Below are 18,229 nucleotides of genomic sequence, written 5' to 3'. Positions count from 1 at the left end.
ACCAACTGGGTATGAACTGGAAACCAACTGGGAACCATCTGGGAACCAACTGGGAATGAACTGGGAGCACTGGGAAGCAACTGGGAGCATTGAGAGGCAACTGGGAACCAACTGGGAGCACTGGGAACCAACTGGGAAGGAACTGGAAGCACTGGGGACCAACTGGGAACCTTCTCCCCTCCCATTTCCCGCCATTTTCCCCTCCCATTTCCCGCCATTTTCCCCTCCCATTTCCCGCCATTTTCCCCTCCCGTTTCCCACCATTTTCCCCTCACATTTCCCGCCATTTTCCCCTCACATTTCCCGCCATTTTCCCCTCCCATTTCCCGCCATTTTCCCCTCCCATTTCCCGCCATTTTCCTGTCACATTTCCCACCATTTCTCCCCTGGGGGAGGGGCTGGGGGGGAATTTGGGATTCTGGGACATCCAGGTGACCCCCCCAGGTGCTCCAGGTGTGCTCAGGTGCCCCCCAGGTGTAGCAGGTGAACTCAAGAAACCACTCAGGTGTTAAAAGGAGCCCTTCAGGTGTTACAGGTGAGCTCAAGGAGCCCCCCAGGTGCATCCAGGTGAGCCCCAGGTGTCACAAGGAACCTCCCAGGTGCATCCAGGTGAGCCCCAGGTGTCACAAGGAACCCCCCAGGTGTCTCAGGTGAGCCCCAGGTGTCACAAGGAACCTCCCAGGTGCATCCAGGTGCCCTCCAGGTGCTCCCAGGTGTCTCAGGTGAGCCCAGGTGCGTCGTCGCCGCCGTTGGCGCGGATGGTGCGGCGGATCCAGGCGGTGAAGGCGCAGACCCGGCTGTACACACCTGGCTTGCCCTCCTGGCCGCACACCTGCAGCCCCCAGGAGACCACGCCCTGCAGGTAACCCCCGCACACCAGCGGGCCCCCGGAGTCGCCCTGCGCAGGTGAGACAGGTGAGACACACAGATGAGACAGGTGAGACGCACAGGTGAGTCCCCACAGGTGTTTCCCATCTGTTTATCCCCTAGACAGGTGAGTCCTCCCCAGACAGGTGAGTCCCCCTTGTACAGGTGAGTCCCCTCCATACAGGTGAGTCCCCCTTGTACAGGTGAGTCCCCTCCATACAGGTGAGTCCCCCCAGGTGTGTCCCACTCCCATTTCCTCCCATACAGGTGAGTCCCCTCATACAGGTGAGTCCCCCCCATACAGGTGAGTCCTCCTCATACAGGTGAGTCCCCTCATACAGGTGAGTTCCCTCTTACAGGTGAGTCCCCCTTGTACAGGTGAGTCCCCCCATACAGGTGAGTCCCCCCATACAGGTGAGTCCCCTCATACAGGTGAGTCCCCCCCATACAGGTGAGTCCCATCATACAGGTGAGTCCCCCCCTACAGGTGAGTCCCCTCATACAGGTGAGTCCCCCATGTAGGTGAGTCCCATCATACAGGTGAGTCTGTCTCATACAGGTGAGTCCCCCCAGGTGTGTCCCACTTCCATTTCCCCTCCCTATACAGGTGAGTCCCTCCAGGTGTTCCTCAGGTGTTTCCCACCCGTTTTCCCCATTCAGGTGAGTCCCCCCACACAGGTGAGTCCTGCTCCCATTTCCCCCCATACAGGTGAGTCCCCACAGGTGTTCCTCAGGTGTTTCCCACCCATTCCTCCCCATACAGGTGAGTCCAACCCCCATACAGGTGAGTCCCATTCCCATTTCTCTCCATACAGGTGAGTCCCCCCATGCAGGTGAGTCCCCTCTTACAGGTGAGTCCCCTCATACAGGTGAGTCCCCTCATACAGGTGAGTCCCCCCATGCAGGTGAGTCCCATCATACAGGTGAGTCTGTCTCATACAGGTGAGTCCCCTCTTACAGGTGAGTCCCCCCCATACAGGTGAGTCCCCCCATACAGGTGAGTCCCCCCCATACAGGTGAGTCCCTCCCATACAAGTGAGTTCCCCCATACAGGTGAGTCCCCCCAGGTGTTCCTCAGGTGTTTCCCACCCATTCCTCCCCATACAGGTGAGTCCAACCCCCATACAGGTGAGTCCCACTCCCATTTCTCTCCATACAGGTGAGTCCCCCAGGTGTGTTTCATTTCCCTCCCCATACAGGTGTGTCACCCCCAGGTGTGTCCCACCCATTCATCCCCATACAGGTGAGTCCCACTCCCATTATCCCCCATACAGGTGAGTCCCCAGGTGTTTCCCACCCGTTTCCCCCCATACAGGTGAGACCCCCACACAGGTAAGTCCTGCTCCCATTTCCCCCCATACAGGTGAATCCTGCTCCCATTGCTCCTCCCCATACAGGTGAGTCCCCCCAGGTGTTCCCCAGGTGTGTCCACCCCCATTCATCCCCATACAGGTGAGTCCCCTCATACAGGTGAGTCCTCCCCAGACAGGTGAGTCCCCTCAGGTGCTCCTCAGGTGTTTCCCACCCATTCCCCCCCATACAGGTGAGTCCAACCCCCATACAGGTGAGTCCCACTTCCATTTCCCCTCCCCATACAGGTGAGTCCCCACAGGTGTGTCTCGCTCCCATTCCTCCCCATACAGGTGAGTCTCAGCCCCCTCCCCCCACACACAGGTGAGTCTGTCCAGGTGTGTCCCACTCCCATTCTCCCCATACAGGTGAGTCCCCCCAGGTGTTTCCCACCCATTCCTCCCCATACAGGTGAGCCCCCCTTGTACAGGTGAGTCCCCCCCATACAGGTGAGTCCCCCCCATACAGGTGAGTCCCCTCATACAGGTGAGTCCCCCCCATACAGGTGAGTCCCCTCATACAGGTGAGTCCCCCCCATACAGGTGAGTACCCTCATACAGGTGAGTCCCCCCCATACAGGTGAGTTCCCTCATACAGGTGAGTCCCCCCCATACAGGTGAGTCCTCCTCATACAGGTGAGTCCCCTCATACAGGTGAGTCCCCTCATACAGGTGAGTCCCCTCATACAGGTGAGTTCCCCTTGTACAGGTGAGTCCCCTCATACAGGTGAGTTCCCTCATACAGGTGAGTCCCCCCATACAGGTGAGTCCCATCATACAGGTGAGTTCCCCCCATACAGGTGAGTCCCCCCATACAGGTGAGTCCCCTCATACAGGTGAGTCCCCCCATACAGGTGAGTCCCCTCATACAGGTGAGTCCCCTCATACAGGTGAGTCCCCCCATACAGGTGAGTCCCCTCATACAGGTGAGTTCCCCCATACAGGTGAGTCCCCTCATACAGGTGAGTCCTCCCCATACAGGTGAGTCCCATCATACAGGTGAGTCCTCCTCATACAGGTGAGTCCCCCCCATACAGGTGAGTCCCCCCATGCAGGTGAGTCCCCCCAGGTGTTCCTCAGGTGTTATCCACCCATTCCTCCCCATACAGGTGAGTCTCCTCATACAGGTGAGTCCTCCCCAGGCAGGTGAGTCCCCCCAGGTGTTCCTCAGGTGTTTCCCACCTGTTCTTCCCCATACAGGTGAGTCCCCACAGGTGAATCCCACTCCCATTCATCCCTCCCCAGACAGGTGAGTCCCTCCAAGTGTTCCTCAGGTGTTTCCCACCCATTCCTCCCAATACAGGTGAGTCCAACCCCCATACAGGTGAGTCCCACTCCCATTCCTCCCCATACAGGTGAGTCCCCACAGGTGAGTCCCACTCCCATTCCTCCCCATACAGGTGAGTCCAACCCCCATACAGGTGAGTCCCACTCCCATTTCTCTCCATACAGGTGAGTCCTCCCAGGTGTGTCCCACTTCCATTTCCCCTCCCCATACAGGTGAGTCCCCAGGTGTTTCCCACCTGTTTCCCCCCATACAGGTGAGACCCCCACACAGGTGAGTCCTTCTCCCATTCCCCCTCCATACAGGTGAGTCCCCACAGGTGTTCCTCAGGTATTTCCCACCTGTTTTCCCCACACAGGTGAGACCCCCACACAGGTGAGTCCTTCTCCCATTCCCCCTCCATACAGGTGAGTCCCCACAGGTGTCCCCACCATTTCCCCCCATACAGGTGAGTCTCAGGCCCCTCCCCCCACACACAGGTGAGTCCCCCAGGTGAGTCCCACTCCCATTCCCCTCATACAGGTGAGTCCAACCCCTTCCTGCCCAGACAGGTGAGTTCCCCCAGGTGAGTCCCGATCCCATTCCCCCTCCATACAGGTGAGTCCCCCCATTTGTTCCCCAGGTGTGTCCACCCCCATTCATCCCCATACAGGTGAGTCCAACCCCCATACAGGTGAGTCCCCACAGGTGTTCCTCAGGTGTTTCCCATCCGTTTCCCCCATACAGGTGAGACCCCCACACAGGTGAGTCCTTCTCCCATTCCCCCTCCATACAGGTGAGTCCCCACAGGTGTCCCCACCATTTCCCCCCATACAGGTGAGTCTCAGCCCTCTCCCCCCCCATACAGGTGAGTCCCCCCAGGTGTCCCCACCCTTTCCCCCCATCCAGGTGAGCCCCCCACACACCTGACCGTCCCCCCCACCCCCTCAGGTGTACCTCCCCCACACCTGAGCGCACCTGGCAGGAGTCGGTGCTGTCCCCGGCGCGGCCGCCGGCGCAAAGCATGTTGGGAGTGATGGCACCTGGGTACAGGTGAGCGCAGTCGGCGTTGGACCAGGTGAACACCTCCCCGCACTGCAGCACGTCCGGGAACGCACCTGGGGAAGGTGGGACAGGTGAGATGGGTGGGACAGGCGTGTGACAGGTGTGGGACAGGTGTGACAGGTGTGGGACACGTGGGACAGGTGTGGAATGGATGGGACAGGTGGGACAGGTGTGGGACAGGTGTGGGACAGGTGGGACAAGTGTGGGATGGACGGGACAGGTGGGACAGGTGAGATGGGTGGGACAGGTGGGACAGGTGTGGAATGGATGAGACAGGTGTGGGACCAGGTGGGACAGGTGTGGGACAGGTGTGGAATGGATGGGACAGGTGGGACAGGTGTGGGACCAGGTGAACACCTCCCCGCACTGCAGCACGTCCGGGAATGCACCTGGGGCAGGTGAGAGCGGTCAGGGACAGGTGAGATGGATTGGACAGGTGTGTGACAGGTGTGGGACAGGTGTGACAGGTGTGGGACAGGTGTGGGACAGGTGTGACAGGTGTGGGACAGGTGTGGGACAGGTGGGACAGGTGTGGAATGGATGGGACAGGTGGGACAGGTGTGGGACAGGTGTGGGACAAGTGTGGAATGGATGGGACAGGTGTGGGACAGGTGTGGCACAGGTGAGGTCTAACCCTGTCCCACTTTCCTGACCCTTCCAGATGTGCCCTGTCCCTCCCACCCCTCACCTGTCCCCAGGTGTGTCCCCCCCCCCCCCTCACCTGTCCCCAGGTGTTTCCCCACCCTCCCACCCCTCACCTGTCTCCAGGTGTGTCCCCCCCCACCCCTCACCTGTCCCCAGGTGTGTCCCCACCCCTCACCTGTCCCCAGGTGTGTCCCCTCCCACCCCTCACCTGTCCCCAGGTGCGTCTCACCTTGCGGGCTGCGCGTGCTGCCCCAGCCGGACACCACACACCTGTCCCCTACCTGGGGACACCTGCGGGGCAGCGCCACGGGCCGCACGCGCTCGCTCAGGTGGGCGGGGCTGCGCAGGCGCAGCAGCATGACGTCACTGTCATGGCGGCCGGGCAGGTAGCGCGGGTGCACGAAGGCGCGCGCCCAGGTGAGGCATTGCTCCGCCCCCTCGCGCTCCTTCAGGTTGTGCTCGCCCAGCAGGACCCGCAGCGGGCTGGGGGGGGACAGGTGAGACAGGTGAGAGAATTTACCTGGGACAGGTAACACACACACCTGGACAGGTAACACACACAGCTGGGACAGATAACACACACCTGGACAAGTCACACACACACACCTGGGACAGGTAAAGGGGACAGGTGAGGACAGGTGAGGGACAGGTGAGGGACAGGTGAGAGAATTTACCTGGGACAGGTAAAGGGGACAGGTGAGGGACAGGTGAGGACCGATGAGACAGGTGAGGGACAGGTGAGGGACAGGTGAGGGACAGGTGAGGAAAGGTGAGGACAGGTGAGAGAATTTACCTGGGACAGGTAACACACACACCTGGACAGGTAACACACACACCTGGGACAGGTAAAGGGGACAGGTAAAGGGGACAGGTGAGGACAGATGAGGACAGGTGAGAGAATTTACCTGGGACAGGTAACACACACACCTGGGATGGGGGAATGCACCTGGGACAGGTAACACACCTGGGACAGGTAACACACACACACCTGGACAGGTAACACACACACCTGGGATGGGGGAATGCACCTGGGACAGGTAACACACCTGGGACAGGTAACACACACACACACACCTGGGACAGGTAACACACACACACAGCTGGGACAGGTAACACACCTGGGACAGGTAACACACACACCTGGGACAGGGAACACACCCGGGACAGGTAACACACACACCTGGGACAGGGAACACACCCGGGACAGGTAACACACACACCTGGGACAGGGAACACACCCGGGACAGGTAACACACACACCTGGGACAGGGAACACACCTGGGACAGGGAACACACACAGACCTGGGACAGGTAAAGGGGACAGGTAAAGGGGACAGGTGAGGACAGGTGAGAGTATTTACTTGGGACAAGTAACACACACCTGGGACAGGTAACACACACACAGCTGGGACAGGTAAAGGGGACAGGTGAGAACAGGTGAGACAGGTGAGGACAGGTGAGACAGGTGAGGACAGGTGAGACAGGTGAGAGAATTTACCTGGGAGAGGTGACACACACACCTGGACAGGTAACACACACACCTAAGACAGGTAACGGGGACAGGTGAGAACAGGTGAGACAGGTGAGGACAGGTGAGACAGGTGAAAGAATTTACCTGGGACAGGTGACACACACACACCTGGACAGGTAACACATACACCTGGGACAGGTAACACACACACCTGGACAGGTAACACACACACACACACCTGGACAGGTAACACACACACACACACCTGGACAGGTAACACATACACACACACCTGGGACAGGTAAAGGGGACAGGTGAGAACAGGTGAGACAGGTGAGGACAGGTGAGAGAATTTACCTGGGAGAGGTGACACACACACGCCTGGATAGATAACACACATACACCTGGACAGGTAACACACACACCTGGACAGGTAAAGGAGACAGGTGAGAACAGGTGAGGTCAGGTGAAAGCAATTACCTGGGACAGGTAACACACGCACATATCTGGGACAGGTAAGGGGACAGATGAGAACAGGTGAGGGACAGGTGAGACAGGTGAGAGAATTTACCTGAGAGAGGTGACACACACACACCTGGGCACACCTGGGACAGGTAACACACACAGACCTGGGACAGGTAACACATCTGGACAGGCAAAGGGGACAGGTGAGAACAGGTGAGGTCAGGTGAAAGCAATTACCTGGGACAGGTAACACACACACCTGGACAGGTAACACACACCTGGACAAGTAACACACACACACTTGGACAGGTAACACACCTGAGACAGGTAAGTGGGCAGCACTCAGCACCCAGTTGCGGCTGATCAGGACACCCCCCCAGGTATGCCCAGGTGTGCCCAGGTGTTTCTATCCCACTCAGGTGTGCCCAGGTGTGCCCAGGTGTGCTCCCATCCCCCCCAGGTGTGTTCCTATCCCCCTCAGCTGTACCCAGATGTACCCAGGTGTACCCAGATGTGCCCAGGTGTATCCCAGGTGTACCCCAGGTGTGCCCAGGTGTGTTTCTATCCCTCTCAGCTGTACCCAGGTGTGCACAGGTGTATCTCAGGTGTATCCCAGGTGTACACAGGTGTACCCAGGTGTACCCAGGTGTACCCACGTGTGTTTCTATCCCCCTCAGGTATATCCCAGGTGTACCCAGCTGTACCCAGGTGTGCCCAGATGTACCCAGCTGTGTTTCTGCCCCTCTCAGGTGTATCCAGGTGTACCCAGGTGTACCCAGGTGTATCTCAGCTGTCCCCAGATGTACCCAGGTGTCCCCAGGTGTCCCCAGGTGTGCTTCTATCCCACTCAGGTGTGCCCAGGTGCGCCCAGGTGTGTTTCTATCCCTCTCAGCTGTACCCAGGTGTGCCCAGGTGCCCCCAGGTGTGTTTCTATCCCTCTCAGGTGTATCCCAGGTGTGCCCAGCTGTACCCCAGGTGTACCCCAGGTGTGTCTCACCTGTCGGTGCGGCAGTGGGCGGCGGTCAGCACCCACCTGCGGCCGATCAGGACCCCCCCGCAGTGGATTCCCCCCCCCGGCTGCAGCAGCAGCACCTGGTAGGGGTGGAGCCGCCGCTCGCACCTGGCCCCGCCCACGATGCGGTTCTCGTCCAGCGACGCCGCGGCCGCTGCGCACCAGTACGGACCAGTTAGAACCAGTATGGACCGGTATGGACTGGTATAAACCAGTTATCACCAGTATAAACCAGTTAGAACCAGTATAAACCATTATAAACCAATTAAAGCCCTTATAAACTGGTTAGAACCAGTATAAACCAGTTAGAACCAGTATGGACCAGTATAGACCAGTTAGAACCAGTATAGACCAGTTAGAACAAGTATGGACCGGTATAGACTGGTTAAAACCGGTATAAACCAGTATAAACCAGTTAGAAACAGTATAAACCATTATAAACCAATTAAAACCCTTACAAACTGGTTAGAACTGGAATAAACCAGTTAGAACCTGTACTGACCAGTTAGAACCAGTATGAACCGGTATGGACCGGTTAGAACTGGTGTAAACCATTTAGAACCAGTATTAACCAGTATAAACCAGTTAGAACCAGTATAAACCAATATAAACCAGTATAAACCAGTTATAACCAGTATAAACCACGATGCGGTTCTTGTCCAGCGCCGCCGCGGCCGCTGCCACCAGTACGGACCAGTTAGAACCAGTATGGACTGGTATAAACCGGTATGAACCAGTATAAACCAGTATAAACCAATATAAACCAGTATAAACCAGTTATAACCAGTATAAACCATTTAGAACCAGTATAGACCGGTTAGAACCAGTATTAACCAATATTAACCTGTATAAACCAGTTATAACCAGTATAAACCGGTTAGAACCAGTATAGACCAGTATAAACTGGTTAGAACCAGTATAGACCGGTTAGAACCAGTATAAAGCAGTTAGAACCAGTATAGACCAGTTAGAACCGGTATAGACCAGTATAAACCAGTTATAACCAGTATAACCCGGTTAGAACCGGTATAAACCACTTAGAACCAGTATAAACCATTTAGAACCCGTACGGACCAGTTAGAACCAGTATGAACCAGTATAAACCAGTTATAGCCAGTATAAACCAGTTATAACCAGTATGAACCAGTATAAACCAGTTAGAACCAGTATAAACCACGATGCGGTTCTCGTCCAGCACCGCCGCGGCCGCTGCCACCAGTACGGACCAGTTAGAACCAGTATGGACCAGTATGGACCAGTTAGAACTGGGATAAACCAGTTATAACCAGTATAACCCGGTTAGAACCGGTATAAACCACTTAGAACCAGTATAAACCAGTTATAACCAGTATAAACTGGTTAGAACCAGTATAAACCATTTAGAACCCATACGGACCAGTTAGAACCAGTATGGACCAGTATAAACTGGTTAGAACCAGTATAAACTGGTTAGAACCAGTATAAACCAGTATAAACCACGATGCGGTTCTCGTCCAGCGACGCCGCGGCCGCTGCGCACCAGTATGGACCAGTTAGAACCAGTATGGACTGGTATGGACCGGTATGAACCAGTGTAAAGCGGTTAGAACCAGTATAAACCAGTAAAAACCAGTTATAATCAGTATAAACCATTTAAAACCAGTATAGACCAGTTGGAACCAATATAGACAAGTTAGAACCAGTTATAACCAGTATAAACCAGTATAAACCAGTTAGAACCAGTATTAACCAGTATAAACATGTATAAACCAGTTTCAACCAGTATAAACCATTTAGAACCAGTATAAAGCAGTTATAACCAGTATAGACCAGTTAGAACCAGTTATAACCAGTATAAACCAGTTATAACCAGTATAAACCATTTAGAACCAGTATAGACCAGTTAGAACCAGTATGAACCAGTACGAACCAGTTAGAACTAGTATAAACCAGTATAAACCAGTTAGAACCAATATAAACCAGTTAGAACCAGTATAAACCAGTTAGAACCAGTATGAACCAGTATAAACCAGTTAGAACCAATATAAACCAGTTAGAACCAGTATAAACCAGTTAGAACCAGCACAGGCCAGTTAGAACCAGTATAAACCAGTTAGAGCCAGTACAGACCACTTGCAACCAGTATAAACCATTATAAACCAGTTAGAACCAGTATAAAGCAGTTACAAACAGTAGAGACCAGTTAGAACCAGTATGGACCCATTACAACCAGTATAAACCAGTATAAACCAGTTACAACTGGTGCTGACCATTTACAACCAGTATGGACCAGTTACAACCAGTACAAACCAATTAAAACCAGTATGAACCAGTTACAACCAGTAGAAACCAGTTAAAACCAGTACGGATTAGTGTAAAATAGTGTAAACCAGTTAAAACCAGTATGGACCAGTTTGGACTGGTGATCTCCCAGTGCTGTCCCCAGTTCAAATCAGTGCCCCCAAAGTGAATCCCAGTTCAAACCAGTTCAAACCAGTTCAAATCAGTTCAAACCAGTTCAAACCAGTGGCCCCAAAGTGAATCGCAGTTCAAACCAGTGCCGCCAAAGTGAATCCCAGTTCAAACCAGTTCAAACCAGTGCCGCCAAAGTGAATCCCAGTTCAAACCAGTTCAAACCAGTGCTGCCAAAGTGAATCCCAGTTCAAACCAGTTCACATCAGTTCACACCAGTTCAAACCAGTGCCCCCAAAGTGAATCCCAGTTCATCCCAGTTCAAACCAGTTCATCCCAGTTCAAACCAGTTCATCCCAGTCCCTCCCAATTCCCCTCCCAGTCCATCCCAGTTCATCCCAGTCCCTCCCAGTGCCCCCAGTTCACCCTCCCAGTACAAACCAGTTCCACCCCCTCAATCGCCTCCCACTCACCCCAGTTCCCTCCCAGTCCCTCCCAGTCCAAACCAGTGTCCCCAGTTCACCTCTGGCTCCATCCCAGTACAAACCAGTATCCTCCCAGTTCCTCCCAGTTACTTCCCAGTTCCTCCCAGTTCAATTCCACCTCCCTCCCAGTGCAAACCAGTACAAACCATTGCTCCCAGTGTCCCCCCAGTTTGCTCTCAGTGTCCCCCAGTACAAACCAGTACAAACCAGTAGCCAGTAACCCTTTCCCAGTGCCCCCCGGTCTCTCCCAGTATAAACCAGTACAAACCAGTACAAACCAGTAGCCAGTAGAAGCCCTTTTCCAGTACCCCCGGTCTCTCCCAGTACAAACCAGTACAAACCAGCAGCCCTTTCCCAGCACCCCCCTGTCCCTCCCAGTACAAACCAGTATAAACCAGTACAAACCAGTACCCAGCAGCCCTTTCCCAGTACCCCCCGCTGTCTCCCAGTACAAACCAGTACAAACAATTGCTGCCAGTGTCCCCCCAGTTTGCTCCCAGTGTCCCCCAGTCCAAACCAGTACAAACCAGTACAAACCAGTAAGCACCAGCAGCCCTTTCCCAGTGCCCCCCTGTGTCTCCCAGTCCCTCCCAGTCCAAACCAGTACAAACCAGTACCCAGCAGCCCTTTCCCAGTGCCCCCCGGTCCCTCCCAGTACAAACCAGTACAAACCAGCAGCAGCAGCCCTTTCCCAGTGCCCCCCTGTGTCTCCCAGTACAAACCAGTATAAACCAGTACACACCAGCCTTTTCCCAGTGCCCCCCTGTGTCTCCCAGTACAAACCAGTATAAACCAGTACACACCAGCCTTTTCCCAGTGCCCCCCTGTGTCTCCCAGTACAAACCAGTACAAACCAGTAAGCCCCAGCAGCAGCAGCAGCCCTTTCCCAGCGCCCCCCGGTCCCTCCCAGTCTCTCCCGGTCCCTCCCAGTACAAACCAGTAAGCAGCACCCTTTTCCCAGTGCCCCCCGCTCTCTCCCAGTGTCTCCCAGTCCAAACCAGTATAAACCAGTACAAACCAGTAACCACCAGTAAGCAGCAGCAGCCGTTTCCAAGCACCCCCCGGTCCCGCCCAGTCTCTCCCAGTACAAACCAGTACAAACCAGTAAGCCCCAGCAGCCCTTTCCCAGTGCCCCCCGCTCTCCCCCGCTCTCTCCCAGTACAAACCAGTACAAACCAGTACAAACCAGTACAAACCAGTAGCCAGCAGCCCTTTCCCAGTGCCCCCCGGTCTCTCCCAGTACAAACCAGTACAAACCAGCAGCCCTTTCCCAGTGCCCCCCTGTGTCTCCCAGTACAAACCAGTACAAACCAGTAAGCCCCAGCAGCCCTTTCCCAGTGCCCCCCGCTCTCTCCCAGTCTCTCCCAGTCCAAACCAGTACAAACCAGTACAAACCAGTAGCAGCAGCCCTTTCCCAGTGCCCCCCTGTGTCTCCCAGTACAAACCAGTACAAACCAGTAAGCCCCAGCAGCCCTTTCCCAGTGCCCCCCGCTCTCTCCCAGTCCAAACCAGTACAAACCAGTAAGCCCCAGCAGCCCTTTCCCAGTGCCCCCCGGTCCCTCCCAGTCTCTCCCAGTCCAAACCAGTACAAACCAGTAAGCAGCACCCATTTCCCAGTGCCCCCCGCTCTCCCCCGCTCTCCCCCAGTCCAAACCAGTACAAACCAGTACAAACCAGTAAGCCCCAGCAGCAGCAGCAGCCGCTCCATGCCGAGCAGGAGGAGGGGGAGGGGCCGGAGGCGCCGCCGCTTTAACCCCGCGCGGGCGCGCCCAGTTCAAACCAGTTCAGACCAGTTCGGCCCAGTACACTCCCAGTTCAGCCCAGTGCACTCCCAGTTCAAACCAGTTCTGGCCAGTACACTCCCAGTTCAGCCCCAGTGCCGCCCAGTTCAAACCAGTTCAGCCCAGTGCACTCCCAGTTCAGCCCCAGTGCCGCCCAGTTCAAACCAGTTCAGCCCAGTACACTCCCAGTTCAGCCCAGTGCCCTCCCAGTTCATCCCAGTCCATCCCAGTTCATCCCAGTTCATCCCAGTGCCCTCCCAGTTCAGCCCAGTCCCTCCCAGTGCCACCCAGTTCAAACCAGTGCCCTCCCAGTTCATCCCAGTGCACTCCTGGTGCACTCCCAGTTCAAACCAGTGCCCACCCAGTTCAAACCAGTGCCCTCCCAGTTCAAACCAGTTTGTATCAGTGCACTCCCAGTTCAAACCAGTGCCCTCCCAGTTCAGCCCAGTGCACTCCCAGTTCAAACCAGTGCCCTCCCAGTTCAAACCAGTGCCCTCCCAGTTCAAACCAGTGCCCACCCAGTTCAGCCCAGTGCACTCCCAGTTCAAACCAGTGCCCTCCCAGTTCAAACCAGTGCCCTCCCAGTTTGGCCCAGTGCCCTCCCAGTTCAAACCAGTGCCCTCCCAGTTCAAACCAGTGCACTCCCAGTTCAAACCAGTGCCACCCAGTTCAGCCCGGTGCACTCCCAGTTCAAACCAGTGCCCTCCCAGTTTGGCCCAGTGCCCTCCCAGTTCAAACCAGTGCCCTCCCAGTTCAAACCAGTGCCCTCCCAGTTTGGCCCAGTGCCGCCCAGTTCAAACCAGTGCCCTCCCAGTTCAAACCAGTGCCCTCCCAGTTCAAACCAGTGCCGCCCAGTTCAAACCAGTTTGTATCAGTGCACTCCCAGTCCATCCCAGTTCAGCCCAGTGCACTCCCAGTTCAAACCAGTGCCCACCCAGTTCAAACCAGTTCAAACCAGTGCACTCCCAGTTCAAACCAGTGCCTCCCAGTTCAGCCCAGCGCACTCCAGTGCACTCCCAGTTCATCCCAGTCCCTCCCAGTGCCACCCAGTTCAAACCAGTGCACTCCCAGTTCAAACCAGTCCATCCCAGTTCAAACCAGTTCATATCAGTGCACTCCCAGTTCAAACCAGTGCCCTCCCAGTTCAAACCAGTGCACTCCCAGTTCAAACCAGTGCCCTCCCAGTTCAAACCAGTGCACTCCCGGTTCAAACCAGTTCGTATCAGTGCACTCCCAGTTCAAACCAGTGCCCTCCCAGTTCAAACCAGTGCCCACCCAGTTCAAACCAGTGCCACCCAGTTCAAACCAGTGCCCTCCCAGTTCAGCCCAGTCCACTCCAGTGCACTCCCAGTTCATCCCAGTCCCTCCCAGTGCCACCCAGTTCAAACCAGTGCACTCCCAGTTCCTCCCAGTTCAGCCCGGTGCACTCCCAGTTCAAACCAGTGCACTCCCAGTTCAAACCAGTTCGTACCAGTGCCCTCCCAGTTCCTCCCAGTTCACCCTCAGTGCACTCCCAGTCCATCCCAGTTCAGTCTGGTGCACTCCCAGTTCAAACCAGTGCCCACCCAGTTCAGCCCAGTGCCCTCCCAGTTCAAACCAGTTTGTATCAGTGCACTCCCAGTCCATCCCAGTTCATCCCAGTTCAAACCAGTGCCCTCCCAGTTCATCCCAGTGCACTCCCAGTTCAAACCAGTGCCCTCCCAGTTCAAACCAGTGCCCTCCCAGTTCATCCCAGTCCATCCCAGTTCAGACCAGTGCACTCCCAGTTCATCCCAGTCCATCCCAGTTCATCCCAGTTCAGCCCAGTTCATCCCAGTCCATCCCAGTTCAGCCCAGTCCATCCCAGTTCATCCAAGTGCCTCCCAGTACATCCCAGTTCAGCCCAATGCACTCCCAGTTCAAACCAGTCCCCTCCCAGTTCAAACCAGTGCACTCCCAGTTCCTCCCAGTTCAGCCCAGTGCACTCCCAGTTCAAACCAGTGCCCTCCCAGTTCATCCCAGTCCATCCCAGTCCACCCCAGTTCATCCCAGTTCAAACCAGTGCCCTCCCAGTTTGGGGTTAAAATTTCTGTAATTTTGGGCCTAAAAATTAAAATTTTGGGTCTAAAAATTCCAATTTTGGGGCTAAAAATTAAAATTTTGGGGCTAAAAAATTTTCAATTTTTGGGTCTAAAAAATTTTCAATTTTTGGGTTTAAGAATCTCAATTTTAGGTCTAAAAAAATCTGAATTTTGGGGCTAAAAATCTGAATTTTTGGGTCTAAAAATTTGAATTTTGGGTCAAAAAAAATCACAGGACACGAATTTGGGGTTAAAATTTTTATTTTGGGTTAAAAACAACGAATTTGAATTTTTAGGGGTAAAAAATGCGAATTTTGGGGTTAAAATTCGCATTTTTGGGGCAAATTTGGGGTTTTTTAGGGTTTAAAAAAATCGGATTTTTAGGTGAAAAAATCGAGATTTTGGGTAAAAAAAATTAAATTTTTTTGGTGGAAATTCTGAATTTTTTGGGGTGAAAAATTTCGATTTTGGGTCAAAAAATCTTAATTTTTCAGGTTATAAAATCCCAATTTTTGAGGAATAAAATTCCAATTTTTTGGGTTAAAAATCCCAATTTTTGGGTTAAAAAATCTCGATTTTTGGGTCATAAAAATCCGATTTTTTTTTTCCATTTTTGGGGTTAAAAATCTGATTTTTGAGCAATAAAATCCCAATTTTTGAGCTATAAAATCCTATTTATTTGGTATTTTTGTGTTACAAAATTCCCGATTTTTGGGCAAAAAAATCTCAATTTTTGGTTTATAAAATTCCAATTTTCGAGCTATAAAATCCCGATTTTTGGGGTAAAAAAATCTCAATTTTTCGGTTAAAAATCCGATTTTTTTGGGGTTAAAAATCCGAATTTTGGGGTTAAAAATCCGATTTTTTAGGGGTTAAAAATCCGAATTTTGGGGTTAAAAATCCGATTTTTTAGGGGTTAAAAATCCGAATTTTGGGGTTAAAAATCCGATTTTTTAGGGGTTAAAAAATCCGAATTTTGGGGTTAAAAATCCGAATTTTGGGGTTAAAAAATCCAAATTTTTCAGTTAAAAAATCTGATTTTTTTCCCCATTTTTGAGGTTAAAAATCCGATTTTTGGGCTAAAAAATCCGTTTTTTTTTTTTACATTTTTTGGTTCAAAAATCCGATTTTTTAGGTATTTTTTGATCCGAATTTTGGGTGTAAAAATCTTAAATTTGGAGCTATAAAATCCGATTTTTTTGGCATTTTTTGGGATTAAAAATCCCAATTTTTGAGCTATAAAATCCGATTTATTTTGGCATTTTTTAGATTAAAAATCCAATTTTTGGGTTATAAAAGCCCAATTTTTTTTTTGCATTTTTAGGGTGAAAAATCCGAATTTTGGGGTTAAAAATCCGAATTTTGGGGTTAAAAAATCCGATTTTTTGAGGCATTTTTGAGGTTAAAAATCTGGTTTTTGAGCAATAAAAATCCCAATTTTCGAGCTATAAAATCCCGATTTTTGGGGTAAAAAATCTCAATTTTTGAGTTATAAAATCCGGATTTTTGGGTATAAAAATCCCAATTTTTGGGTTAAAAAATCCCAATTTTGAGCCATAAAATCTCGATTTTTGATTGCAAAAATCTTAATTTTTGAGCAATAAAATCCCGATTTTTGGGGTAAAAAATCTCAATTTTTGAACTATAAAATGCGGATTTTTGGGTATAAAAATCCCAATTTTTGGGTTAAAAAATCCCAATTTTGAGCCATAAAATCTCGATTTTTGATTGCAAAAATCTTAATTTTTGAGCAATAAAATCCCGATTTTTGGGTTGAAAAATCCCAATTTTTTGGTAATTAAAGCCTGATTTTTGAGCCATAAAATCCCAATTTTTGGATGTAAAAATCCCAATTTTAGAGCTTAGAAATCCGAATTTTTTTTGCATTTTTGGTGCTAAAAATCCAATTTTTGGGCTCAAAAATCCGATTTTTTTGTCATTTTTTGCGTTAAAAATCCGATTTTTGGCCTAAAAATTCCAATTTTTTAGGTATTTTTTGCGTTAAAAATCCGATTTTTGGGCTAAAAAAATCCAAATTTTTTAAATTTCGTGTTCCAAAATTCTCAATTTTCGGTAAAATCTGATTTTTGGATTTTTTTTTGGGGTTAAAATCCGCAGATTTGGGGTTTGGGCTCCCCCAGCAGCGCCACCCGCGGCGCCCCCAGGGTGACGATGGCGGGCGGCGGCCAAATGACGTAAGCGGGGAGCGATGACGTCATCGGTGACGTCATCGGTGACGTCAGCGGCGGGCAGGGAGGCTGCGGGGAAAAGGGGAAAAATTGAATTAAAAGTCGAATTTTTTAGGGGTTAAAAATTGAATTTTTGGGGGTTAAAAATTGAATTTTTAGGGGTTAAAAATTGAATTTTTGGGGTTAAAAATTGGATTTTTTGGGGTTAAAAAATTGAATTTTTGGGGGTTAAAAATTGAATTTTTGGGGGTTAGAAAATGGGGGTTTTAGGGTTAAAAATTGAATTTTTAGGGGTAAAAATTGGAAATTTTTGGGGGTTAAATATGGGGATTTGGGGGTTAAAAATTGAATTTTTGGGGTTAAAAAATTGAATTTTTGGGGGTTCAAAATTTAATTTTTGGGGTGAAAAAAATGGGGAATTTAGAGGAAATAAATGGGGATTTTGGGGATAAAAAAAAGAATTTTTCATGATAAAAATGTGAATTTTTAGGGAGTAAAAATGGGGATTTTGTGGTTAAAATATTGAATTTTTGGGGTTAAAAACTGAATTTTCTGGGTTAAAAAATTGAATTTTTAGGGGTTAAAAATCGGAAATTTTGGGGTTAAAAATTGAATTTTGGGGTGAAAAATGGGGATTTTTGGAGTTAAAATATTGAATTTTTGGTGTTAAAAATGGGAAATTTTGGGGTTAAAAAATTGAAATTTTTGGGTTAAAAAATGGGAATATTTAGGGGTTAAAAGTGGGGAATTTTGGGGGTTAAAAATTGTATTTTTGGGGGTTAAAAGATGGGGATTTTGGGATTAAAAATTGAATTTTTTTATGATTAAAAGGGGAATTTTGGGGTTAAAAAATAGAATCTTTAGGGGTTAAAAAATTGAATTTTTGGGGGTTAAATACAGGGATTTTAGGGGTTTAAAATTGAATTTTTTGGGGTTAAAAATTGAATTTTTTTGGTTGAAAAATGGGGGTTTTGGGGTAAAAAATGGGGATTTTAGGAGAAAAAACTGGGGGATTTTAGGGGTAAAAAAATTGGATTTTTGGAGTGAAAAAAGGGAATTTTTGGGGTAAAAAAGGGGATTTTAGGGTTAACATTTTGAATTTTTTATGTTAAAAAAGGGGAATTTTGGAGGTTAAAAATTTGAAATTTTAGGGGTTAAAAATGGGAAATTTTGGGTTTAAAAAAT

At 50.8% G+C, this 18,229-nt stretch overlaps 1 protein-coding gene across 1 annotated transcript; it reads right to left on the bottom strand.

Annotated features, from left to right (window-relative positions):
- Positions 1–718: 718 nt before the first annotated feature.
- On the bottom strand, positions 719–12,722 carry LOC117010175 (kallikrein-6-like). Its single transcript, XM_033084434.1, has 5 exons — positions 12,689–12,722; positions 8,124–8,292; positions 5,420–5,673; positions 4,459–4,598; positions 719–898 (listed from the first exon to the last, which is right to left on the bottom strand). Exons 1-5 carry the CDS (start codon positions 12,720–12,722, stop codon positions 719–721), a joined length of 777 nt encoding a protein of 258 aa, XP_032940325.1.
- Positions 12,723–18,229: the final 5,507 nt, after the last annotated feature.

Source organism: Catharus ustulatus, chromosome 39 (assembly GCF_009819885.2).
Source record: "Catharus ustulatus isolate bCatUst1 chromosome 39, bCatUst1.pri.v2, whole genome shotgun sequence".
Taxonomy (NCBI): domain Eukaryota; kingdom Metazoa; phylum Chordata; class Aves; order Passeriformes; family Turdidae; genus Catharus; species Catharus ustulatus.
Note: the sequence above shows the minus strand (reverse complement) of the source record. Positions and strands in the feature narration are given on the sequence as shown.

Bases quoted from the DNA above. Each gene is read 5' to 3' on its own strand.
- LOC117010175 (XM_033084434.1), bottom strand. From the start codon at position 12,722: ATGGAGCGGCTGCTGCTGCTGCTGGGGCTTACTG. The intron at 8,293-12,688 runs GTTTGTACTGGT...ACTGGTGCGCAG, and splicing joins GCTGCTGCTGGGGCTTACTG to CGGCCGCGGCGTCGCTGGAC. The intron at 899-4,458 runs GTGCGCTCAGGT...TCACCTGCGCAG, and splicing joins ACAGCACCGACTCCTGCCAG to GGCGACTCCGGGGGCCCGCT.